The sequence below is a fragment of the Cyphomyrmex costatus genome, unplaced genomic scaffold, assembly GCF_001594065.2.
Source record: "Cyphomyrmex costatus isolate MS0001 unplaced genomic scaffold, Ccosl1.0 scaffold70, whole genome shotgun sequence".
Lineage (NCBI taxonomy): Eukaryota > Metazoa > Arthropoda > Insecta > Hymenoptera > Formicidae > Cyphomyrmex > Cyphomyrmex costatus.
In genome coordinates this window covers 1041360-1067639 of record NW_017280267.1, presented here as the reverse complement: position 1 = coordinate 1067639, position 26280 = coordinate 1041360, and the positions used below count along the sequence as shown (strand labels likewise).

The following is a 26280-nucleotide window of genomic DNA, read 5'->3' as shown; positions in this document are numbered from 1 at the left end:
AAAATATAGGTGAAGAGCCTATAAAAAAGTCAGTCATTGACTTTGTAAGGTGGAAAATTTAGAGTGTATATCAATTGCCCACATCATTAATTGATTCATTTAAAATAATATAATCTCATTGATTAAACAGTAAAAAATTACTAGGAACAGGTAGAGATGGTGTGTGCAATTGCGTCACTCTCGAAAATTTATGAGTGAATACATTGAATTCTGCCCTCCTCCGCCTATAAAGAACTTCACTATCGAAAAGATAGACACATAAGTTTGGGTTAAACTTCGTTTTGAGTAGAAAATTGAAGCCAGGTTTCACATGGATACAACTTTTCCTCCATGGGGAGCGGAACTGCATCTATGTACTTCTTACAGGAAGCGAGATTTTACATGGATTTCTAACTTTTCACACAAAACATGGTGAGTTAAATACATTTTCATATTGTCAAATTCTTTCATTTTACTTTTGATAATTTTTTAATAAACAATGGTACGTCAACTAAAACCTGAAAGTCACTTAGCGTTACGATCTTACTAATACATGTCAAGGTCATTTAAATTGTGTACATTAATGTAAAGATTTACTCTTTAAAATGTCCCACTATATATAAAGTAAAAGAGTACATAATTCAATGTGTGTGATGTGGATGCATCGGTTTTAATCATATATAGAAAGTAAAATGGTGAGGTTTTACCTTTTTGCAATAATTACCAAAAACTGTATTTCTTACAATTTAATGTAAATCCATTAGTTAAAAGTACCTCAAAATACCAATATCTGCTGTCACATGGGCATATTTTAAGGTAAGGCGGAATCTATATCACAATTCGCTTCTTATTCTTTCTCGTTTAATAGTTGGTGTATGTACAACATCCTGAGATTTATAATCTTGTTTCTCTATTTTCTCATCTATTTTTAGCGACTTAATAGTGTTATAGTATTTATAAAACTTTCTCTTAATCAATTGCGCCTTCTTTCGATCCTTACTAAGATCTACAGTAGAGCCCAAAATAAGATGAATATCCTTGATATGTTCTAATTTCAGTAAAATGATTTTACGTTTATTGCTAGCAATTTTCTTATCTAGAAAGCTTAGATGCCGTCTTAACTTTCTGTAATTCTGTAAAAGTTGCTCGATAATATCTAAGCACAGTCTTCGAGTTCTAGCGATACACTTATTCGGTGCTTCGGTAGTTCCTATCTGACAGATATTGGTCAGAGCTTCAACATGGGAATCACCGTCCAAGTTCGCCAGCACAAAATTCAACAAGTTTGGAATGGTAATAGGAACAGAAAATGGAAATACAGTACTATCGTCCTTCCTAAAAAAAAAATATATATATATATATCAGCAAAAAGAAATATACAAGTAAAATAATGTTTTAAATAAAAAATGTTCTGTATATGAATAAAAGTTTTTTATTGATGACAAAGAGAGGAACAGAAAGAAACAAAAAATAGATAAAGAATATGTTTTTATACAAATTTTAAAGCACAATGAGAAAAATAATATTTAAACAAATTTTATCAACATGTTCAATAATGAAATTTTTGGTAATTTACACACCTTTTCGCAGGAAAGAATAAAATAGATGGAAAACGGTTCATACTATACTCCCAAGGTAAATCATTGTTGTCTCCATCAACTCTGACAAAAGTCAGATGATCCATGTTGGATAAATAATATGCCACTGTTAAATATACATACGATATGGCATTACAAAATCCACAGTAAGGAGAATGATACATTATAACGACGTCCTAAAAAAAAATTTGATTATACTTTGATTTACATTATCGTTTAAGCATATAACAGCTATAAAACATAATAACGATGAAATCTCTGCTTAGATATACATTTAAACAATTTTTTTTAATTTTGTAAAATATTTTATATATTTCCATCAATCACGATTGTTTTGAAAAGTTAAGCATTTATGGATATTAAGTACACTTATTGTATCGCATATTGTTCTATATAAATTTCTCATAAAGAGCAATAATCATTGCATATAACCGACCTTAGATGGATCTAATATAGCATCCAAAAATGTTTTTGTTGTCAGTTCAGGTACATAAACCTTTGAACGCAAATCTGCATTATTACTATTGACTTCATCAAGCAATTGCTGTGTTCTGTAACGCCTTGAATTGTCCGAACGTAATGTGCGTTGTAACAAACCTTTTGTATAATTGTTTATAAAATCGACAAGAGCGTACTCACTGAACTCATGATGCATAACGTATTGACTCTCCAACTGTAACATAAAAAATAGTCATAAAACAGAAGGAAACAACATACACAATTCGTAAAAAATTAAAAAGGAACTAACAAGAAGAATTGATTAGGAACAAACGTCAGAAAAACTCACTGGCTGCTTTCGGGAAGAGTGATATTAATATTATTGTGCCATTTTGTCCATATTTAACATCTGAATGAACAATAAAGATGAAATAAACAATACTCCCAAAAAAACAAGTTACACGTAACGTACAGGCTACGTATATAACTGTAATATAATTATAATATAACACGCGCTATAGTGCTGATAACATGCTTCCCAAACGCAGCCTTTGTTGCATAAATTGTTACAACACATTTTGCTGAATCTTAATACATGAAAACTTTTAGAATCATTAATTGCTATATAAAGTAAAAGAAAGTCAAAATAACAAATCAATGCGATCAAATAAAAAAAAATTTACTGTAAAATCTGTCCTTTGTAACTGAGTATACGTATGTATCTACATTTTGATGCAAACTTAAAATAAAGTATACATATATGTTCCCTGTCTCCCTTCCTCTATATATACAGGAGACAGGGAAACTAAGCTACAAAAATTTAAACTCTCAAAAGTATTTCTAAGATTTTTTCTGATTTTATAATTAAAAAATTGTATATATTTAAATTCCATTAGATATATTTGATAAATGTTGATTGCTTTGAAGGAAAAAACATTATCAAAACTTACTGCAGCATCCAAGATGACAACAGTGGTTTTATTTTTTCGTTTCGAAATATCAATCCCAAGATGGTCTGCAAAATGGAAATAATGCAAACTGTCGATAGCTATTAACGCTAACGTCTTATTGGTTTTGCAGACTGATTCTTTTAAACTAAAGTTAAATTGCCTCGGAGAATCTCGTGGGAATAATGATGGATGATAATCATTCCCAGCCAACCATTTTTTGCAATCACCTTTTAAAAACTCCCTTCTTACCATGTTTGCGGATCGCGAATCATTATCTTCCTTCAATAATGATGATTTATATTCTATATCTGCATTCAGCCTTAAAACATGTTTCCTTTTTTGAAAAAGTTGCTTTGAAACGATATATATATCTGTATTTATATGTGTAGGTAAATATATATTACCTCTTTAATGTTGATTCTTGTAATTTTATTGACACATAATTCTTATTATAATTATATATTTGTTTTTTATTTTGTCCAATCGTAACAGGAGTCATAAATATATCGGTCTCTTTGCAGACATCAAATTTTTTGGAAATAACTGTACAGATTTCTTTTTCTAATGGGTTCATCGCCTTTGTTTTGCACAAAAGACATTTATTCATTGCCACGTTCGCACAACAACTATTATTGATCCATTTCTGAATCGATATGCTAGCAATTGATTCCTTTATTTGTTCGGTATACGTTCTGTTTTTCTTCAGATCAGCACATTCTTGATTTCTAGAAAAGTGTCGAATCATTGCCGTACGTCGTTTTGCTTCTAGATGTGCGATTATATCCTTCACTAACATACTATCTGCACAGTTGTAATACTGTAAGCCAATTTCTCTTATCTAAAAACCAAGAACATTTCGAAATCATACAATTATTTGCTATGAATATGTATTGTAAGAGAATATTTATTATCACATTTTAGTATACGCATCAAATACTAAAACAGTTAATTTGATATATAAAAAAATTACAATATTATTTTTAAAGAATTCATATTTTTATACAATTTGTATAAAAAAGAATTTTTTAAATCTTATAATTACAACTAAAATATATTAAAAAGATATATAAATCGCAAATCGTTTCTTTTAATTAAGATTAAGGAATGTTTATGAAATCGTTCTCAAAAACCAAAAAAAAAAAGATAATGTTACAAGATATAATAACGCACCAAATTGTATATATAATTTTCCATGTGAAGTGGATTTCGTGGTGTAAAGAGAAATAAAACTGGTCCTTCGCGGAGATAGGGTGCGAGAGTGAGCGCTTTAATTCCAGGAGGCTGTAGCCAGAGAGATGGTTGATGAATAGAATTGCTGATCCAATTTAGGATGTTCTCGGCAGTCCACTCATTGCTTTCCGGATAACTCTAGTTTTTTCAAATCTGGTGTATAATGTATGATAGAGAGTAAAGAGATTTGCGTGCTACACACTTACTAAAGATTCATTCCACATGAGCAAGCTTGCTGATGGAAACTTGTGGACTCCATAATGTAATTTGCTGCACAATGCACTAGTCACTATAGCAAATACCAACTCTCTATTAGGATCTCTTTCTAACGATCGTATCGCAGCTTTATAAAACTCTCCATATCCAGGAGTTCTATCCAATCGTGTAAAATTAAAATACCCAACAACCACCGCCTGCAAGTCATCAGAGCAATATTAATCATTAAGATAATTATTGAAATATAAATAAAAAATGATAAGAGAAATTCTGGATGGATAACAATCCATCCACAACATTCAGTTCACATTGTATGTTTATTTACTTTAGTAATAGACATATATTAAATTTTTACAATTTATCTTATGTGAAAATTAAAATAAAAAAGGTTTTAAACACACGTGAGTGAAAAATGACATATTCGGTTAAGGCGCAATTTTTCATGCCTGATAATATTTCTTATTGAATATGTAAATTTAAACAATTTCCAGTTCAAGCTAATAGTGTATTACCAATAATTTATAGGTCTTGACTTGAAATACAATCCTAAGTCAAAGCAATATTAGAATTGAATTATCAAGTTATTTAGTGATATTAATTTTCAAACTATTTTAAGATCTTAATAATCTGATGCTAATAAACATTTTAAAATTTGTAAATAATTTTATATTTAAAAGTTTCACTTTCAATGTTGATTAACACTGAAAACTTCTGAAAATAAAATCAAAACATGTACAAATGAAACTTATTCCCATTCTCAAATTAGAGAAGAGTTGTTGATTAATATAGAAAAAAAAATTTAAGTTTTTAAACAAAAATTTTTTTTAAATACTTACATCATAAGCAACCAGTAATTCCATTAATTGTTCTTTATATGTTATTCTAATAATAGGATTCATAAATGCATCCAAAAAACGAATCATATATGGTGCCGTACGAATTCCTCTATAATTAATACCAGAATCTCTGGATGGATACAACATCAATACTGGATAACCATGGATTTTATTATACTGCATTCTGCACTCTGAATCGGGATGCCAACAATTAATGGCTGCAAAGAATATCTAAGAACACATAATACTCAAGTGCTTGTAAACATGTAAGAAGAAACATAGAATACTATATCACAATTTTGTACCTGTGGATGATAAAATCGAGCAACGCTTTCGAATTCGTGCCGAAGAGCCTGACTTTCTGCATCCCAGGGTGCATAATACATAATAAAGCTGAAATCTGCTTGTGTTAGCCTTTCAATCATTGCATCTAGATGACCCTTATAGAAGTCCAGTATCACTGAGTTTTGATCAAAAAAAGGTTTTGCTACAGGAGACTTGGAAAGTTTGGGTGACCTGCAAAATCCACATATACATTTATAATTGAGGATAAAATCTATGTATTACATTTACTCAAACCACTATATTTTTTTGTATGTTTTGCAAACCATCGAGAAAGAAGTGTTACAGCCTCATTGTCTGAGTGTAATCTTTTGGGAATTAAAATGAGATACATATGTATTTAATATCTGTAAGAAGCAAGAGAGTTCTAATCAAATCCAATGCAGAAATAGAAAACAGACTACTTACGTTGACAAAAAAATTTGGCTAGCTGTGGCAGCAATTGTTTCACAATTTTGTTATGTATCAGAATTTATTTATAATAAGTTGAATTTTGTTGATAAGAGATGCTTAACTACACAGAGTGTCCCAAAATAACAGATTAATAACTACTAAATATTTTATATGCTGATAGAGTGACTTAACTGAATCAAAAAGTTCTTTGCCACAAACATTTTTTGCAATTTTTTGCATTTTTTGCAAAGATATTAATTACTAAAAATCGAATATTGATTTTTAATCATTTTTTACTCAAGTACTATCAACTTCATGAAAAATCAGGAAGAGCCAAAAATTATGTTCTCATTAAGTTCTAAGAATTTTTTCAGAATTTTTAATGAACTTTTTAGTTATGTATTTCTTATTGACAACTATTTTTAACATGAGAAAATGTGATGCTAAAAAAAATTCTCAGAATTCTACGAGAAAAAAATAAATAATATTTGTCATTTGCTGTTTTTCTGTAAAGTTAAAAGTAACTTGAGTAAAAAATTTTGGAAAACTAATATTTAGCGATTTTTAGTAATTAATATCTTCACTATTGCAAAAATTTCAAAATAGCAAAAGACTTTTAAACTTAGTTTAATCCATTCTATCAACACACGAAATATTTGACTATCATTTTGGGACACCTTATAATAAAGTTTTAAATGGCATATTAATAGCAAGGGAGCCCGTATTACTACTTTTTCCTACATAGTATGTAATATAAACATAGCCTAAAACTTACGAATTGTGCAGAGCAGCCATAGCGGTAAAAGTGATCGCAAAGAAGAAACAGATAAGTTCGTAAGAAAACATTTTGGCAGCCAGTCGTTCCTCTATCGCCAGGTTCTCTTTAGCCACGTCGTTACTTGACTCGGACGTGGACGTTGACGTGATCTGGCGTGGTAGGTTATCGGCATTTCTCGGCGAGCTCGTCTCGCACTCCTTACTGGACACTAGCCCAGCCATCGCTTGTCGTCACCGGCGTTCACCGCATTGCTGTTGCTCTCGTGTTTTTCCTCAATTCTGTCCCCCTAACAATCCCAAAATATCTAATCGCTTAATGCTTATCTAATCAATTACCAAAACAACCGTTTTCACCCTTTTGCACCATTAGTACCATTACCAACCATTACTACCATCCCACGCATGGATCAAAGCGTTAAAGCTAGGAACATGCATTGGTGAAAGAAAACCAAAACAATGTGCATGACAGCATTCAAAGCGATCGGCTAGCCAACCAAATTTTGATTCTTACATTTTCGTCCTATCAGAAGAGAGAAACCTGAGAGAAGACGTAAGAGTGCAGTGTTTTCTTATTGACAACTATTTTTAACATGAGAAAATGTGATGCTAAAAAAAATTCTCAGAATTCTACGAGAAAAAAATAAATAATATTTGTCATTTGCTGTTTTTCTGTAAAGTTAAAAGTAACTTGAGTAAAAAATTTTGGAAAACTAATATTTAGCGATTTTTAGTAATTAATATCTTCACTATTGCAAAAATTTCAAAATAGCAAAAGACTTTTAAACTTAGTTTAATCCATTCTATCAACACACGAAATATTTGACTATCATTTTGGGACACCTTATAATAAAGTTTTAAATGGCATATTAATAGCAAGGGAGCCCGTATTACTACTTTTTCCTACATAGTATGTAATATAAACATAGCCTAAAACTTACGAATTGTGCAGAGCAGCCATAGCGGTAAAAGTGATCGCAAAGAAGAAACAGATAAGTTCGTAAGAAAACATTTTGGCAGCCAGTCGTTCCTCTATCGCCAGGTTCTCTTTAGCCACGTCGTTACTTGACTCGGACGTGGACGTTGACGTGATCTGGCGTGGTAGGTTATCGGCATTTCTCGGCGAGCTCGTCTCGCACTCCTTACTGGACACTAGCCCAGCCATCGCTTGTCGTCACCGGCGTTCACCGCATTGCTGTTGCTCTCGTGTTTTTCCTCAATTCTGTCCCCCTAACAATCCCAAAATATCTAATCGCTTAATGCTTATCTAATCAATTACCAAAACAACCGTTTTCACCCTTTTGCACCATTAGTACCATTACCAACCATTACTACCATCCCACGCATGGATCAAAGCGTTAAAGCTAGGAACATGCATTGGTGAAAGAAAACCAAAACAATGTGCATGACAGCATTCAAAGCGATCGGCTAGCCAACCAAATTTTGATTCTTACATTTTCGTCCTATCAGAAGAGAGAAACCTGAGAGAAGACGTAAGAGTGCAGTGGGGTGCAGTCCCATGGAGCGTATCGCGGATTAGCGGATCGCCAATCACAGAATCGTTCTGTTAGATTTGCTTACAAAATTTGTAAAACAGATCTAACAGAACGATTCTGTGATTGGCGATCCGCTAATCCGCGATACGCGCGATACGCTCCATGGGACTGCACCCTAATGCTTAGTTCACACTGGATGCGATGGGCGATCAACGACGAGCGATATCCAATAAAAGCTTTGCTTTTGCTCACACGACGATGTAAAGCAGAGTTCTTATTGGTTATCGCTTGTCGCGCATCGCATCTAATGTGAACTAGACATAAGAGATCAATTTTGATCAGTTTTGATATTTGTCAAAAGCGAAAAGATTAGACATACTTTGCGATCTCGTCGCATCGTCCCGTTGCCTTCTTGTTTGAAATAACTCAAGCGAACAATAATAGCCTCGCGTGGCTATTTCGACCAATCACATTGCAGAGTCTGCGCGGCGTGAGCGGCTCATCATAACAGCGCCTCGATGAGGCTCTTGGTAGAACTAGAACGAACGGGAATTGGTAATAGAGGGTCCTTTACATCTGCATGGTCTTCCCGTGTATTATATTATATATATACATATATAACATTAGCTAATAATTAATTTAATATTATTAAATATGAAATAAATATTCAAACTTAAAACTCTCTACTAACTACTTGTATATGTATAATAGAGCAAACTTTTCTCTATATTAAACTTACTTACAGTTTTATTAATTCCTTTATTTTCTTAATATCGTCATTTTAATGTACTCATTTTTATAAGAATTTAGCTTAAACATATAGATTAAACAGATAATATATAGATTAAATATTGTTTTTAAACATTAATGTTTCCTGATGGAAATAAATCAGTGAAATCTTTGGCTGTGTTCCACTTAAGGCTCGCAACGCTCACGAGCATTTTGTTTTTCCTTATTTGACATTTGATAAATAATAATAAGGATAAAATGATTTCGCGAGCGTTGTGGGTGTTAAGTGGAACATACCCTTTTTATCAATAGACTCATTTCAGTGCAATTTATAATGATATAAGTTAATTGATAGAGACTTCAGCGATTTATTTCCATCAGGGTTACTATATTATGTATGTGCGTGTGTGTGCGATCTATTGAATAGGTATAAAAATAATATAGGAAACTAATATAAGATATATGGTATTGTGAGTCTGAGTGAGGTCGGAAAGCCATCCAGAGAGTTTGAAAAAGAACTAAAATAACGATAAAAGTAATGGCTGAATTCGTTACCATTACTGTAAAAATGTAACGACGTTACCGTTAGACAGAAAAAACAGTAACGATCGTTAATAGAGAAACGGTAACGGCGTTACAAAGTATAACGCGTTACTTTCCGGCAACCCTGATATACATATATAGGTACCTATATTATATAAGTCGACATATAAAACATCTGTAGAATACTCTTTAATAATATTAAAAAATATTATAAAATATTCTCTCAAAATATAATAATAACTTATTTTAATTTTTTAATAATAATATTTATATAACATATTCTATAGGATATTTTGCGCCTAAGGCGCGCTGTATCGAATGTTCTCTGACTTTTATCCATAACTGATGGTGTAACCCATAGACAGCATTAGTGTCTCTTTGATTGCCGGATGTAGTTGACGTTCGATGTATCTGGTCAACGCTTGGCTAGCACCCTGCAAAAACACTTCCTCCATTTCTTTTGTGATATACTCTTTAGATTGCCAATTGATCCTGTTCGGATCTTCTGAGTCTACAGAGAACAAATTGTCGTAATTGTCGTTTACTACGAGATCCCGCGATACATGTTGTGATGAATCTTCATTCCGGAAATGGTCGGTTAGATTAAGAATTTTAGTGAAATTCACAGATCTCGCTGTCGATTTACGCTTATTTATCAGGGTGTCCGTGAAGTTACGCGGTGTAATAACAATCGCAGTACGCGCGTACCGTGCCGTTGAGCGTTTCTGATGTGATGATAATTTGGTGATCCAAGAATTCTTCTTCCATACACCGAAATTCGTCTCAGGAATGTGTGAATAATGCAAATGTCGATTCTCATTCGGTATAACAATGTCTATTTCATCGGCATTGCCCGCTAATTGTCTCGGTTCCGCCGCATCGTACTTGTCGTTCAGAGCTAATGACAGAGTCGGTGTTACCTGTAATAAATAAAAAATATATAACAAAAGTATTGGATTGTAGGAAAAGTTCAGCGCTTTTTGTTAGCTCAAAGTTATATATATGTATATATATACAATATCTTCGTCAAAAATGAACATTTAATTAAAAAAAAATGGTTTTAAAATTTTGAAATTTCAACTTTTAAAAGATTTTTGTAATTTTTTAGTTCACGTGAATTTGGTAACTTTTATATATATAGAAAATTACAAGCTGAAAAAAAGAGAAATTTTTCTTCTCACTTTGTGGATCTGTCATGTACCAAAAAAAAATTTGCTCAACGTTTTTCTTAACAATTTAGTTTTAAAAAATGTTCCTACGAATTTTTATTCCTGAGTTATTAGCGAGTTAAGTAAAGGAACATTTTGATTTTGATTGTTCATCATTCCGTTAAAAATCATCGTACTGCAATTAAAAAATCAGGTTGTTAAAGCTGAAACTTTACTCCATCTCTATCGAATAGTACAATTTTTTAAATTTACAATTTTGAGTTAATTTACGTAAACGTACTCGACAAGAGGTAATATTTTTTCGAACTTGCTCAGTTTCAGTCTCTTCGATTGAAATTGCACTTGAGGAGATTTAGAGAGTCATTTTGCCAATATTTAGCCTACCTTGTTGACGTTACTTGAATGATACGACGGCCATTTATCTTGCCGTTTGATTTGCTTGTCAATGCGCGTAGAACGGCAATCATACGCATAGATCGATGCAAATCTGGGTTCCAGGAAGCTAGACTCAGTGCGTATACGCATCTGACCGCGTCCCCGGGTGATCGGATTGGTGAGAAAGTCTATTCCAGCGCGCCTCAGTCGCAGGGTCATTTTGCAGGATTCAGCGGAAATCAGGGCGTGATGATTTCGCGGCATTAGGGACACCATTCCTGACACTGACAAATCGTTGAATACAATGCGCGTCCGCAGAGAATTGTGATCGGGATCGTACACGCATTGTTCCACTCGCGCCCAGTAACCCCTGGTCTCCTTTGTGTTTTCTGAAAGCTACGAGATAAGCCAGGCTTATAATACAACACACAGAGATCTTTTGTTGGAGTATTATATTCTATCAACATTTTTTCACTTAAAGTCATCTTTACTGTAATCAATGTTAGCTGAATAAATTTTAATCATAATTTAATCACAATTTAATTTTAATTTATAGGCCGGTGTTTGGTACTCGGATCTTATATTTAAGATCATTAAATATACATATATTCTTAAGAAAATAAAAACCAATCAGAGAATTGTATTTGCGTCTTAAGACATTCTTAGGACAATCTTGAAATAAGAAAGGACTCTATGAATACCGGTTTCAATAGGCGTCTCAATGCAAGACATGTATGTATGAATCTAACAGCAATCAATTCGGTTTTGGATCACAAAAGAATGAAAATGCAATAAATATTGAACGTCAATTAAAGTTTATGCACAAAGAAAAAGATTTTATTCGTGGATTTAAGAGTTTTATGTATTTATAATGCATTTGTTTTATCGAAACAAATTTAATTTTAAATGAAACATATTTAAAAAAAAAAGTTTAGTTTTAATGATAATGATGACATTCTTAATTTAAACATCTATTTGATTGGACTGTTCCAATGCATTAATTTGTTTGATAAATCCTTTCCTTTTATGCGTATGGAAAACGATACATCGAGTGTGCAACTTCGACGATGACGATCAGGGTTTATTAACGGTTGCACGGTTGTCGCGAACTTAAAAAAATTATTTTTTTATGTTAAAATATACTTATATGTAAAGTTCGAATGTAAAATTAAGTATAAATGGAAAATTATTCTTAAAAAAAGAAGGGAAGAAATTTGTTTTGTGTCAAATAAATTTAAAGGTGTGAAATCTTATTGTTTGACAAAAATATTACCTTCACTGCCATACGGGAGACAGACATTTCCAGGGGAACGGAACGAAGTTCGCGCTGATACAACGTTCCAATCTCTTCTTCATCCAATTTATTTCTTCTAATGGAATCTCTGTGTAGTGCGTCCAAAGCACGTTCTAATCGTCCACTGCACGCATCCCAATCACTAATACCAGTATACGCAAAACCAATTGATAAGAGTTTAAATAACCAAACTGTTGGCTGTCTGAACTGCATTACCTGCGGCAAATGTAAACAATTCTGTTCATTAAATGGAGTTAAAAGAAATTGAATCATTAGTCGCAGGTGATTTTGACTGAAAACACAAATTTTTAATTTTTCACAGTTAGTCATCATACTAACAAGATATGACAGAAAATGAGACGCTAAAAGAGAATGGTGCTACGTAATTAATGACATGATGAAATTTTTGCACTTCAAATTGCATACAACTACCATTATGGATTTAAGTATTCGTCCGTCTACGTTCTGCCATTAAAATATCTCCCAAAGCGCATCCTGTAGAAACTTGATGAACTCGAGGCTCTGAAACAGAGCATGAAAGAGTCTCTATTCCGTTTGTGTCGTCAACGACAACCGAATTGTGTGAAACTAGGAAGTATGATCTTTAAGTCGCTCGTTAACGTTAATTATAATACACGACGAATAATATAATAATATAAATTTGTAGATCTGTCAATGTCATCCTTGACAACCAGTTTTTATAAAAATAGAATTATTAAATCAATAAGAGGTTTAATTAGTAGAAATATGTTTAATCTGACTGAATCTCTTTTTCTCTTCCTCCCCCCTCCTCTCCGTCTCTCTTTCTCACTATTTTAATTAATAAACTTATTATATTATAAATCTATGAAACTACATTAAACTAAAAATTTATCGCAGAATTTAACGCTTAAGATAAAAGTAATGGACTTTTCAAGCAAATAGTATTTTGACCCAAGTATGTTGTTGCAATAGAACGCATGTTGTTACACTGGTACTGTTTACAACGTATACAGATAAATTGCGAGATTCTACGTGGCGAAATTGCATTGTTCGCATCCTCATATGCAAATGCAGAATCCAATTCCATTCACCCCGTCTTTATACTTCGTTAATTATTTTAAATTGTATTCAACTGTTAAATTTCAACAGATATTTGTATAGCAGTTAGACAATATTATATTATAAGGTAATATTACAATAATATTTATAAAATATTAGACGAAAACGTGAATGAAGTTCACATAAAATTAATATTTCAAAATGTTGATATAATGTTTCTTATTATTTATTGATGTGCATTATTTGACAAATAATGTCGTAAACGTTTTAAAAGTTTCTTTATTGAGCCTCTGTTTACACTTGACTTGACTACGTTTCTTTACAAAAAAATAATACAACTGTATGATTTTAAAAAATTACTTTATGTATATATTTTTTAAAGTTAAAATATATTTTGATAAAAGGATTATTGTTAAACATTTCCTTTTCTTCATGCATTTATCTATAAAATGTCCAAGCATCTCAATATTAAATAAATACAAATTTAAGTAATAAAAATTTTTGAACGTATTTTTCAAAAAGTATAGACAGACAAAATTTTTTTTTGTAAAAATAAAAACAAAAAATTTAAAAAACAACAAAAATGCTTTTGCGCCGTCAACACTTTACATCTGACATTTTCGTCGCTCGATTGTTATAGCGCGTATGTTTTCGCTCTACGGAAATTATTGTCTTATTTACATTTCTAATTGATTAAAATTTGTAATTCTGGAGAAAGATCGGACACTTACTTCGCAGAATATTCAAATGGCTTTCGTCTTGGGACGACTACAGGTATGTTAGTTAGTGCACCTAGTAACACACGCGAAATCGCTTACACCTCTTCTCGCTGAGACATCGAAGAACAATGAAAGTGTGTGGTACGTGCACACCTCCCCGACACGCATCGCGGCGATTTCCCGCTGAAACCATCCTTTCCTTTTGGCAAACCGCGTTGCGCATAGTTACTGTACAGAGAGAGACATGAGGTAAAAGGTAAAACGGGCTTTATTAGAATGTAGAACAGATATGCAGGATGGGGAAAAAAGGTCGGTACTCGGAAAATATATTTTTTTTATAGAAAAATGTTTCCGACGAAAATTGTAGGGTGTAAAAAGATCCACTTGCTGATAATATCCTAGATACTATATATTTTAAGGATATTTGAAAGATATTCTGAAAATATATATAAGATATACTTAGGATGTTCCTTTCACTCATCTTGTTTAAAAGCAGTAATCAATTAAAATATCATCAGACTATCTGGGATCAGCTTCATCTTGGATGGCATGATTTGGATAACATTCGTTGAAAATTGTTCTTCTTATTTTCATTTTTACGTAAAAATGAATTTTTAATTTAGAAATACCGATCTTTTTTCCTCATTTGATATATATTCCACACACCGATGTTTTAGAATGAAAAAATAATAAAAAATTCAGGTCAGTCTTGTAATTGTATAGAGACTTTTCAGAAACTTTCTAGAATACATTAAATTCCAGGATTCAAGGATATTTTTTAGAAAATTGTCAATGAAATAAAAAGGCAATTAAGAGTCAATATTATATGTGTGATCTATAATAAACCATTTAATATATTATAAATTAAAATAAAATAAAAATAAACTAAAATTCACACTATAAATGCGCACGTAATCAAAAGTCAAAACCATAACGTTTCGGCTGCATATTCGAGCCATCCTCAGATGTACATATAAATATTAATTAACGCAGTAAAACATCTTTAGTTAACGCAGAAAAAACAAGAATAAAAACTATAATGGAGTGTTATGTTCTAAAACGTTGAGTATTTCCACAGAGAGAACAATTTAGCTCATCAAGCGATTGGAAGATCGTTTGTGATGTATCTCTGTGATACTAATGAGGACACAAAATTAACGTTATAATAAAATAATGTGACAAGCAATTGTCCCTCTGACAAAAAACTCACCCTCGAGTAATCCATGTCGTTAAAAGAGTCATTTATTAAAATTCGGTGACGATCAAAATCATTATTTTGTTAACACATTGCAAATATATTTTTTAGGATATTTTTTAGGATCACACTGGATACTTCGTTTTACGTTTTAATTAAAAAATTAAAATATAGTAATATGTACTGCAAAATTAAAATAAATACTGTTGTTGTTCGTATTTAAAAAAATTATATCTTTTTATTAATTACAATTTTTTTAAAGTTTAAATTTTTTTTTCAGTATACTTATTTTTGAATGGTACTTATTTTTAACTTTTAAATAAATAAATTTTTTTGTTGCGTTTTTTGAACGTATTGTATTTATGATACTTGGAGTATTTTTTATACCTTCGTAAGATTTTTTTTTATGGAATATAATAAAAGTTTTTTTACCGGAAGACCTGTAAGACAAAAATGTATATACATATATATAATTTATCGAACGCAGCTCTACATCAAGAAGAGCGCAAAGCGCATGACAAACAAATTAGATCCCTCCATTCGGTGGACTTCATGGAGTTACTGTGAATTTTTGTGTCTGTTAATTTAGATTAATGAGAAATAAAACGCGAAAAATGAGCATCTTCGAGTCACGCAAAGTCGACCCAAGAATTCATCCGCTGGCGTCACGCAAAAAATTACGCGATGTTTATCGCAATTTTTCAAGGTTAATTATGAAAACCAAATTTTATTTTCTTGTACCTATTTCTACCAATGTAAATTAATTTTTACTTTTTGTTTAACTTATTTTAAGAATTACGAAAAGATAAATAGTAAATCAAACAGATTGAAGTCAATCTACATTGATAGAAATAAGCATTCCCTGGTGGAAAAATTTCACAGAAATTACTGTGATATGCTGAATAATTTTAGCGGAATTTTTTTCACTAGAATAGCTGCGTTTTTCTCTCACGTTTTCTCGATTTGAGATAAAACAAGTGTATGTTTGTGCTTTCGAGCAAAACGTGAAAGCTCCAATTCGTTATTACTTACGTGTAAAAACTTTGTCAATTTTTTAGAATGCGACGTTATTTGTCCAGCGATCACAAATACTTAAATGAAGGGGAAAATGTAAAGGATGAAGAACAATCGCCTTTTATCTTTCCTTCTTGCTCGCAAACCTTGTCTCATCTTCAATGGTGGAAAATGCAAAAAAAGAAAGCGATATCTAAACACGATAAAAAATTCTACAAAGATCGACATAAAAGTTTGCAACTCCACAATATTTTACAAAGATTACATGTAAGTTATGCTTATCTATTATTATTGAGATCTCTGATAAATATATTTATGTTGCAATATAATATTATATAATTTAATTTATTAAATTCTCAAAATATATTAATCACATTGATATATAAGTGCAATAAAAAGAATTCTGGAAAATATATAAACTTTTTTAGCTTTTCTCTGAAAAGTGTTTCAATTTGTATAAAAATTCTGAGAAATTATGCAAAAAATTTTAAGGAAATTTAAAGGAAATTTTCAGAACCTTTTTATTTTTAAATTTCGTAAAACATAGCAAAATAAAAAAACTGAAAAAGAATTTCGGTGGATATGTATTATTATGCTTTATTAAAAATTCTGCACAGGTGGACTTCGAGATAGAAACAGAAGAAGCAAAAAAATACAAAAAATCGGATAAAGTTATTGCCATGACTGATGTGCATCCACAGTATTTTACAGAATTATCCGGTAGATCTGTGAAAGAAAAGTTTTCGTTGAAACAGTACATCCAAGATATACGAGAGATATTAAAAACAAAACTCCTCATTAGTCAAGAAAAAGATGATTGTATTCGCATCGATCAACAATTTAAGCAAGAAACACATCGATTACGACAAATCCAGGTATAAAGAAAAATCTTCATAATATTTTCAAAGTTGAATTAAAGAAAATTCTCGCATTGAATAGTGCAATTTTAAGGGATGTTTGACAATTTTTCGAGGATAAAAAAATCCTGATCGACGCATTTTATTCAATTTCAAAGCCTTAAAATACGTACAGGAGTACATGGATTCAGTCTCTCGGGACATGACTTTTTTATTTTGTGTGTTGCGTAATTACATATATAGTTTGACTTACAAACAACATTTTATATATGCGCGAGAAATAATGCCTTATCCATCACGAAATGATACTATAAATTTCTCAAATGAATGTTTCGACATAAATTGATCCGTTTAATTTACTGTTTTGCAAAAGTATCGTTGTCGGCGATACGTGAGTGGCTTCGAAGAATTCCTGTCGAAAGATCACGAGAAAAGTATGCAAATGCTGAAGCGAGCGGAATGGGAAACGAAACTGACGGAGGAGATTAGCGCCCGAAAGAACGAGCTTGCGAGACAATTCGGTCAGAGTAGGTTGGACATTTATGTCTTGGAAGAAAATTGGAGATTCGTGAAAATGTGCCAGATGTTCCTTTATCGCGTATCACCTGCCGCTTGGAAGGTCAAGTACAACTGGCTTCAACAATCCGAGCCAGAAAGTAGCATTACCGTCGGTACTCCATCGATCGACCTGCTTAACAGACACAAAACACTAGACGAAAGCGCATCCTTGGAGAAATTGATAGGTATTTTTAGATGAAACGTTCAGCGCTTAATACTTTTCAACATTTCTTAGACCGGTATTTATAATCGGTTCTTATTTCAAGATTGTCTTATAAATAATGTTTTAAGGCACTAATACAGCTTTCTGATTGGTTTCGATACTTCGAAACTGAACTTGAGACGGTTTTGAATATAAAAACTGAATACCGGTCTTAGATTCGGTTTCACAACTCATGTTAACTCGGTTAACTTATTTCTTACCTCTTTTTAATTATAGAATTAGAAAGAGCTAGATACGAGAAATAAGAGAGTCAAACGTAAGTTGTGAAACTATGTGACTTATGTACGAACAACCGTTTCGTGTTAGAATTATTCGAACAGGACACCACTGATGCCGGCCCGGCCGTGTTGTACTTCGATGATCCATTCGATTTAATCCGCATCTTCCGGGCAATGGAGACCCAGAATTTAAACGCACTCGTACATCTCGAATCGCTCGCCGCTCCGATGGCAGATATGGCCACGACTATCACTGAGACTGAAGCACAAATCAAACGAGAGATCGACGAGATTACTTCAACGATTGATGACTTAGAAGTTCGTACCAATTCAATTTGATCAGTCCACGTGATTTACAAATTCAACATGTTAATATATTGAGTTGGAGGAAAAGTTCTGTTGTTTTTGTTAGCTTAAAACTATATACATATATGCAATATCTTCGTAAAAAATGAACAAAATTTAAATTGAAAGAAAAAATTTTAAAATTTGAAACCTCTACTTCAAAAAGTTTTTTTTTATAATTTTTTAGTTCATGTAAATTTGGTAATTTTTACATATAGAAAACTACAAGCTGAAAAAAAGGGAAATTTTTCTTCTCACTTTAGGTCTGTCAAAAAAGAATTTAGGCAAATTTTCGTATTTGACGTGAAAGCTTAAAGTTTTTCCTGAAAATTTATTTTTAAAAAATGTTCCTGAGTTTTTCGAATTTTTGTTCCTGAGTTATTCGCGATATAAATAAAGGAACATTTTGATTTTAATTGTTCATAACTCTGTTAAAAAATATCGTACTACAATTTAAAAAATCAATTTTTTTAAACTGAAACTTTGCCCCATCTGGATAGAATGGTATAATTTCTAAATTTTTAAATATACAGTATACACAATTTTGAGCTAATAAAATACCACAGAATTTTTCCTCCAACCCAATATGTTGGATGTTTGAAAAAAGATTAAAAAATTTTAGTGATATAATATATTTAATAAAAAGAATAATCAAAGATATATTTAATCAAGACTGAAAAGCGAATCACGTTAAAAACAAAAATAATTATCAAAACTAAATTTATTAACACAAGTGTTTGCTTTTTTATATAGAACTGTATGTTTCCTTTTAAATTTACTCCGGCAAAAATTTTTCTCCTACAGTTGTTCATATATTTTATAATTTCTATGTTCATAACTTTTAGAATTTTTGTATAATTTTATTGTATAACTTTGTAAAAAACTTCTCAGAATTCTTCCGAATTGGAACACTTTGTTGAAAAAGTCTACGTATCTTTTTTAAAATTATTTTAATATCTATACATAAAATATTTCAACTAAATTTTAATGAAATAAGTTTTTCTTTTTTAAATTATATTGTATTTTAAAGAAAAATACTATATATAGTCTTTAACATTAAAAATTTAATCTCACGAATCGAAGTATTCGATAGAATTTCATCATCAAGGCAGAAAATAGAGCAACAAATCTCGAGGAATACGCTAATTATCTTCTCCGAGATGTTTTCCGACACCTCGTGTGCTCTGAAGAAGTACTTTACCTTCACGTATTCATAGAGGATACCTACGAGAGCTGCGTGGGTCCGAACGACGCGAATCTTGATAGTTTTTCGATGATAAAGTGGATTGAAAAAATCCACGAGGAACTTAATCTCCAGCTAGATAATTTACCACGCGAAATTGTTCGTACTTGCGAGCGAGAAGGTTTTCGTCAAGAAATGAAGGTTATAAAGGAAGCGGAGGATGCCGCGAGAAAGGTAAATAATTTATTTTAAACATATATATTTATCTTTATTTTGTGTGGAAATTAATATGGCATTGATAGTAAATCTTTTATACAAATAACATATCATTAGAGTTAAGTAAAATAATAAAAATAATACCACTTGAATTTTACTTTTTAATTTGATAAAATTTAACTTGGTTAGTAAAAATAGTAGCACATTTGGGTTCTAATTTTTAATATGGTACAATAGTTTTTTTTTTTTTCGACGAACCATCATTTTTAACAGAAAATTAAAGCTGTCATTACTTGGGTTGAAAATAGGAAGATTTCTCCAAAAAGAATATTTTTGAAAAAGTAAAAAATTCAGGAAAAATATTAAGACGATGGTCATCTGTATTTTTCGAGGAGAATAATAAAAAATTACTTTTTTAATTAAATACATGAATTATTTCATAATTTAACGCAAACAATATCTCAACTCGTAACAATTTGTATGATTGCTAGTTCGAACTAATGCATCGATTACTGGACGCTCTGAAGCGCGTTATGGAACCACCTGCGAGTAAGAAACGACCACTAAATCGGCGTTCAGTACCGATCACAACCAAGATAAAGCCGCCATTACACTTGCCGAAACCGACGGACAAGGAAGTCCAATATCTCACCTTCTTCACCGATTACTGCAGACACGATGACTTCGTCACATATCGTTCCAAGTTTCCGGATGATTTCAATTTGACATTCCAGAGCAAGCGAGATGATACCGAAATCGAAACGATGATATTTAATGACGTATTTTCTAGTCGAGACCAAATGCAGGAAAAGAAGAAAGAAGAGGAAGAGGAAAAAGCAGAAGAAAAGAGAAAATGAATACTATTGAAAACGTAACAGAATGAGCACATTTATTTGAAAATTCCTCGTGCGTATATGTATATCCAAAAGGATTCTATCAGTCTAATGCGCTACGCATTGTCGATTACTTAGCGCTATTATATAATAATATGTATACATAAATAGGCGATTTAACGATCAATGTTGAAGCACAAGATAAAATATTCAGAGATAATAAAACACAACAAGAGGCATCTACAGAGTACAATAGAATTCGGAACGATAGTCGATATAAAAACAACAATCATACTTGATCTCTTAGTTACAAAGCGCCAATTTATACATTCCCTCTTATAAATTTTATAAGAAGACTGCGATATACACTCCATCTTCGAGTATCTCCTTTTCTCTTTACACACGAGCAACTTTTTTAAATAAAATCTCTACTAGAGATCACACATATGAGCGAAAGTCTGGATACAGTCAAATATCTTATAAATGAAGTTTAAAAAAAAATATTTCGTAAGGACTTTTTAATGTAAAAATAAGAGAAATAATCTGCAATAATCTTGACCTTCGGACTTTTGGCTCATACGTATACATACATACACGCGCGCGTTATTCATACATATGTGCGTTGCGTGTCTCAGCGCGCGCGTATGTGTATAGTGTCCTAGAAAAAGTGTAGGCTCTTTCACTGGCAGATTTTGTGAAACATTTCAAGACGAAATATTATTTTAATTTTATTATATTTATCCACGAGAGAGTTGTCAACACATGTGTGTTTACGAGATGTGCCTGAGCGCAAGAATTTGAGACGCTACAATTGGTGAATTTTAATGTTTTGTAATTTGAAAAGAATTTTACCTTTAAAAGTAAATATATAGCCTCGATATTTTATATAAGATTTTTCATCTTAGAATCTTTCACAGATTTTGTCAGTAAAAGGATTTGCACTCTTTCTAAGATACCCTGTATATATACACATATAATATCTCAATAATTGTCACTACCTTAGATACTTTGAATCTATAAGATTTAAAGGAAAATTTATATTTTATGTAATCAAAATTGCACAGTACAAAGAGTTATCATATAACGATAATTTTTATCCAGGTAGAGGCGCTTCGGAGATTTCAAGGTCAGCTTCTTTTTTTTTTTAATGGAATTATATGATTTTTTAATATAATACGATTTTACTAATTATTCTGCATATAAAAGTATTAAGGTACAGATATCAAAAAAACTAATAGTTTATGAGACATTTTTTATTCTGGTACATATTGACATGCAATATTAAATATCTCGTAAACTATTAACTTTTCTATACGTTAATGAAATGAATTAATTGGTATAAAGAAAACACAGTTGCTAAAAAAAATGTATATACACATATAATATAGGCAAAATGGATAATTTTTATAAATAGGCAATAATGTATTTTCGTTACACCAAATGATTCATCTCAGTATTGTGTTCATAAAAATATTAAGGTACGATTATAAAATAATTAATAGTTTACAAGATATTTAATATTTCATGTCAATATATGCCAAAATAAAGTATAAAATATCTTGTGAACTATATATATATATATATACATTGATATCTTGACATCTCTACCTTAAAATACGTATGCATACATGTATATCCCTAGTAGAGATAATAGCAATTTCGTGACGTATACAAATGGCAAATAAATGAGTTTTTGGTTCTTTCTAAATTTTTTTGTACTTGTATATTAAATATAATAATATTATGTTTTAGTGCCATTATCAATGATTTTCGAGAACTTATTAGTTTTGAAAAGTATACATATGTATAGATAATGTAGAAATTAATAACATTGAGACCAAGTTGTTCCATCTTTTGATAAACTTCAATTCACTGTCTTATTTTCTTATTCTCTTATGTGTGCTCTTACTCTTTTATTCTTCTATTTATCTGATACGTAAATTATTATTCAGTTTAACCGAAGATAAAACAACTGACTCTGAGCGGCACAATAATTTATTGACATTAATAATAAAATTAATAATAATCATCAATAAATAGCAGGGCAATAGGAACTCGAAAGTTTTTCATAAAAACATAGCGATATTTCAATGAGCAACATAATTCCATTAAAATCGCAAACATATTCATTTATTAAATGGTTCGATTAATTTTGTAAATTGGGAAATTAAAAAACAAAATCAACAAAACTTTCTGCATTACATTTAAAGTTTATAATAACAAAAGTGCTTCTTTAAAATCCCTTTAATGTATATTCAATATATTTAATAAATGAGTTAAAATATGATTTAGGCTTCACAATTAAAAAAAATTACAATAAATATTAATCCTGAGAAAAACCAATGTGAGCCAACATTGGATATTCCTGTGTAAATTAGTATATTATATATGATGATGATGAATCCTTTTATCTCCTTTGAGTGGAGCATAGGACGTCTACGAATCTCTTCCACTTATTCTATTTTGGGCAATCGTTTTTTATTTCTGCCCAGCTTTTTCCAATAAATATGATTTCTTTATCTATTCTTTTCATTTCCGTTGTATCCGTCCGATATCCGAGGCTCGTATCCGTTTCTCGAATCAGCTTATTTTCGGATTTGCGAGTGATTGACCCACAGAATCCTATCCAGCCGTCAGAGTATATACTGTCGGTCGGCCGGAGCGACCGCCGATTTATGTTTATTATTATTTTATTTATTTACAAGAGTTCTAGCTGGATTTGAACTCTGGAACTTTGGCACGGGAGGCAAAGACTTTTGCCAGTGCGCCACGGCCACCACAGTATATTATATATTATTACAATAATTACAAACGTTTCAACTCTGGTATTGGATCCTCTTCAGTATACAAAATTTGTTAGTAAATCCGCAATAAATTAATATATACAATCGATAAATTCATCATATCATTGTTAAACTAGTGTCCAAATTGAAAACTATTATATTGCCTGTTATATTATATTTTGCTGAATATACAAACTGTACAATTTTCATTGAATATATAAGTAAACACTGAAATCATATCAATCGAAATACTAAATCTCAGTCCGTATACTATGAACATAATCATAATTTTGATTGGAATAACATTATTATTCTTGATAAAAAAAAAGTTATAATAAAAGATTAATCTCTGAGGTGATTTTTATAAAGAAACAAAAACATGGATCAAACCTAAGGTCTGTTTTCTGTGACTGAACTAGTGTACACTTTTGGAACTTAAAGTGAGATAGGTACATGTTTGGTATTTGTCGGAAGCGAGAAAGAAAGTTGTAGTATAGTCTAGTATAGGAACAGAAAACAAGCCACTACAAAATGGTCACTTTTAGCAGACTCAACTGTTGCGGAGCGGATTCGTAAGCGTTCGCTGCTATTGGTATATTCTTTTAGATCATCCAATAGCAGCGAGGGCTCACGGGATCCGCTCCGCAACAGTTGAGTCTGCTCAACGCGACCAATGAAAGATTCATTGAACCTTTTGTATTATAATTTAGTCGCAAAGGATCGATTTTTCCAAGGTTTGAATGATTAGTGTTGTTGTTTTTTCGTCAATATTATATATACTTATTTCTATTTATTATGTTTGCGTACTACATATCTTATATTCTTTATTGCGAATCGATTTTTCATTTGATGTTGACATCTCAGAGTATTTACATAACAAGATTTAATTCATTGTTATCGGATTAAATGTAAGTTTTTAACGAATTGATTCATGCAAATTTAATTATTAGAATTAATAATGTAATTTAGTAGAATTAGTAATTTTTAATTTTATTGTTTGATTCAATATTTTAATGAACATTGTACAGTTTATATATTCAGCAAAATATAACAGATAATATGAAAGTTTTCAATTTGGACAATACTTTAACAATGATATGATAAAATCGATTATATATATTAATTTATTGATTATATACATTATTTTGTTGCGGATTTACTAGCAAATTTTGTACACTGAAAAGGATCTAATACCAGGGTTAAAACGTTTATAATTATTGTAATTATATATAACATACTAATTTATATAATATACGAATATCTAGTATTACCTCACATTGGTTTTTCTCAAGATTAATATTAATTTTAATTTTTTAATAAATGAAAAGGATTTTATAAAGAAGTTTATGAAATACGTAACATCAAATTACACGCATGTAATTAAAAAAATACATTGCTGTGTCGCTTTATATTAAAAAATATGATAACAATTAATCTTTGCAACAAAATATCTAATTTCGCAAATTTATTGCGATTTATATTGTCACAGATTTTTCAACATTAATTAAATTTCGTTGCTCGTGTTAATGCATCTTTGCATTCGAAATTTGTGCCGGCATGAAATTACAACTTTCCCGATTTATTTACAATTTATAATTACTTACATTTATACCACTTTCGCATCGACTTTTTCCTTTGTCGCAACGATAGATTTTCCTCAGTCGACTAGCATCGTCACACGTTTATATTTACGATCATTTTAATTATTACATTGTTGCATACAAAATAAATCCAATTCAATATGAAATTTAATTAAATTAAAGAAGGAAAACTTACAATATACAATAGCACAATATCTACAGCCTTGTGCAAAAGTATTAGGTACCCTTATTACTATATTTATATGCGACATGCGTTCTTAGAATTTATTTTTTTGTCAGTGATTCGTTGGATGATGTTTACTCTAAAATAAACACAGATATAATTTCAATGAAGTAATAAATGATGAAGAGCATTAATTGAGAATATTTGTATTTTCCCAATGAAGTATTATTCTAATTACGCATTTGAGGCTTTCACGGTTATTTTCTTTAATTATACCAGAAGGTTTGCGGGTTATTTCATTATTGATGCTAACGTTTCGTGAATCATGCCGTTCACTTCATCAGGGCAAGGGGTGTGCTGATACCCTCACCCTGAAGTGAACACGGCGATAACCCGCAAACCTTCTAGTATAATTGAAGTATTATTCTATTGTCGGTGCTCGTAGTGAAAATATATGTGTCATATTCTACTGCTTATATTTTTGAAAGTTGAGTTCTTTTTTGTAAATAATGTCTAAAAAATGTACAACAGCACTTGCTGTTTCCAACTTTTATACGAACAGGGTAAATCACAGTTTGAAATAGGCCAAAGAATTAAATGTTCGCGTGAACTAAGCATGGACATAAATAATGATAAAAGCAATAAATATTAACTAAAAGTATATATAGTTTTATTTTTATCTACCTTTATCACAATTTAAAGTAACTTGGTAGTTATAAGGTGCCGAATACTTTTGCACAAGGTTATACATCATTTCAAACTTATAAATTTATTTGTGCCGAACAATTGTAAATGATAAATATTCTAAATTAATGAAAAAATTTGTGTTTAAAATATACATCACTCAAGTATATGTTTTATTTTTTGCATCGTAAGAGCATTTAATTTTATATCTCATTTAAGGAATAAATTAAAAGATTACTAATAGATAATTATCAATATTAAATAATTATCTATATATTATAATAT

The 26280-nt window shown here is 30.9% G+C and overlaps 3 protein-coding genes across 3 annotated transcripts; 1 reads left to right on the top strand and 2 right to left on the bottom strand.

Moving 5' to 3' along the window:
* Nucleotides 1-635: 635 nt before the first annotated feature.
* On the bottom strand, nt 636-7113 carry LOC108780450 (thioredoxin domain-containing protein 11). Its single transcript, XM_018548162.1, has 10 exons — nt 6758-7113; nt 5553-5763; nt 5248-5478; nt 4402-4608; nt 4136-4333; nt 3370-3803; nt 2966-3284; nt 2014-2250; nt 1560-1753; nt 636-1314 (listed from the first exon to the last, which is right to left on the bottom strand). Exons 1-10 carry the CDS (start codon nt 6979-6981, stop codon nt 813-815), a joined length of 2757 nt encoding a protein of 918 aa, XP_018403664.1. The 5' UTR covers nt 6982-7113; the 3' UTR covers nt 636-812.
* A 2743-nt stretch (nt 7114-9856) lies between these two features.
* Nucleotides 9857-12408, bottom strand: LOC108780473 (uncharacterized). The gene is made up of 3 exons (XM_018548195.1): nt 12342-12408; nt 11078-11464; nt 9857-10444 (listed from the first exon to the last, which is right to left on the bottom strand). The coding sequence occupies exons 1-3, from the start codon at nt 12366-12368 to the stop codon at nt 9857-9859; spliced, it is 1002 nt and encodes a 333-aa protein (XP_018403697.1). The 5' UTR covers nt 12369-12408.
* Nucleotides 12409-16376: 3968 nt separating this feature from the next.
* On the top strand, nt 16377-21943 carry LOC108780363 (cilia- and flagella-associated protein 100). The gene is made up of 6 exons (XM_018548042.1): nt 16377-16598; nt 16949-17206; nt 17562-17931; nt 18276-18505; nt 19626-19949; nt 20423-21943. Exons 1-6 carry the CDS (start codon nt 16377-16379, stop codon nt 20786-20788), a joined length of 1770 nt encoding a protein of 589 aa, XP_018403544.1. The 3' UTR covers nt 20789-21943.
* Nucleotides 21944-26280: the final 4337 nt, after the last annotated feature.

What these genes read in the sequence shown, in the direction of transcription:
- LOC108780473 (XM_018548195.1), bottom strand. Translation starts at nt 12,368, where the DNA reads ATGTCTGTCTCCCGTATGGCAGTGAAG. An exon ending in TCTCCCGTATGGCAGTGAAG is followed by an intron (nt 11,465 to 12,341) that starts GTAATATTTTTG and finishes CTTATCTCGTAG; the next exon opens with CTTTCAGAAAACACAAAGGA. An exon ending in ATTCAAGTAACGTCAACAAG is followed by an intron (nt 10,445 to 11,077) that starts GTAGGCTAAATA and finishes TATTTATTACAG; the next exon opens with GTAACACCGACTCTGTCATT.
- LOC108780363 (XM_018548042.1), top strand. Translation starts at nt 16,377, where the DNA reads ATGCGACGTTATTTGTCCAGCGATCACAAATACTTAAATGAAGGGGAA. An exon ending in ATATTTTACAAAGATTACAT is followed by an intron (nt 16,599 to 16,948) that starts GTAAGTTATGCT and finishes AATTCTGCACAG; the next exon opens with GTGGACTTCGAGATAGAAAC. An exon ending in CAACGATTGATGACTTAGAA is followed by an intron (nt 18,506 to 19,625) that starts GTTCGTACCAAT and finishes AGTATTCGATAG; the next exon opens with AATTTCATCATCAAGGCAGA.
- LOC108780450 (XM_018548162.1), bottom strand. Translation starts at nt 6,981, where the DNA reads ATGGCTGGGCTAGTGTCCAGTAAGGAGTGCGAGACGAGCTCGCCGAGA. An exon ending in TCATGTGGAATGAATCTTTA is followed by an intron (nt 4,334 to 4,401) that starts GTAAGTGTGTAG and finishes TGAAAAAACTAG; the next exon opens with AGTTATCCGGAAAGCAATGA. An exon ending in CTATATTAGATCCATCTAAG is followed by an intron (nt 1,754 to 2,013) that starts GTCGGTTATATG and finishes ATTTTTTTTTAG; the next exon opens with GACGTCGTTATAATGTATCA.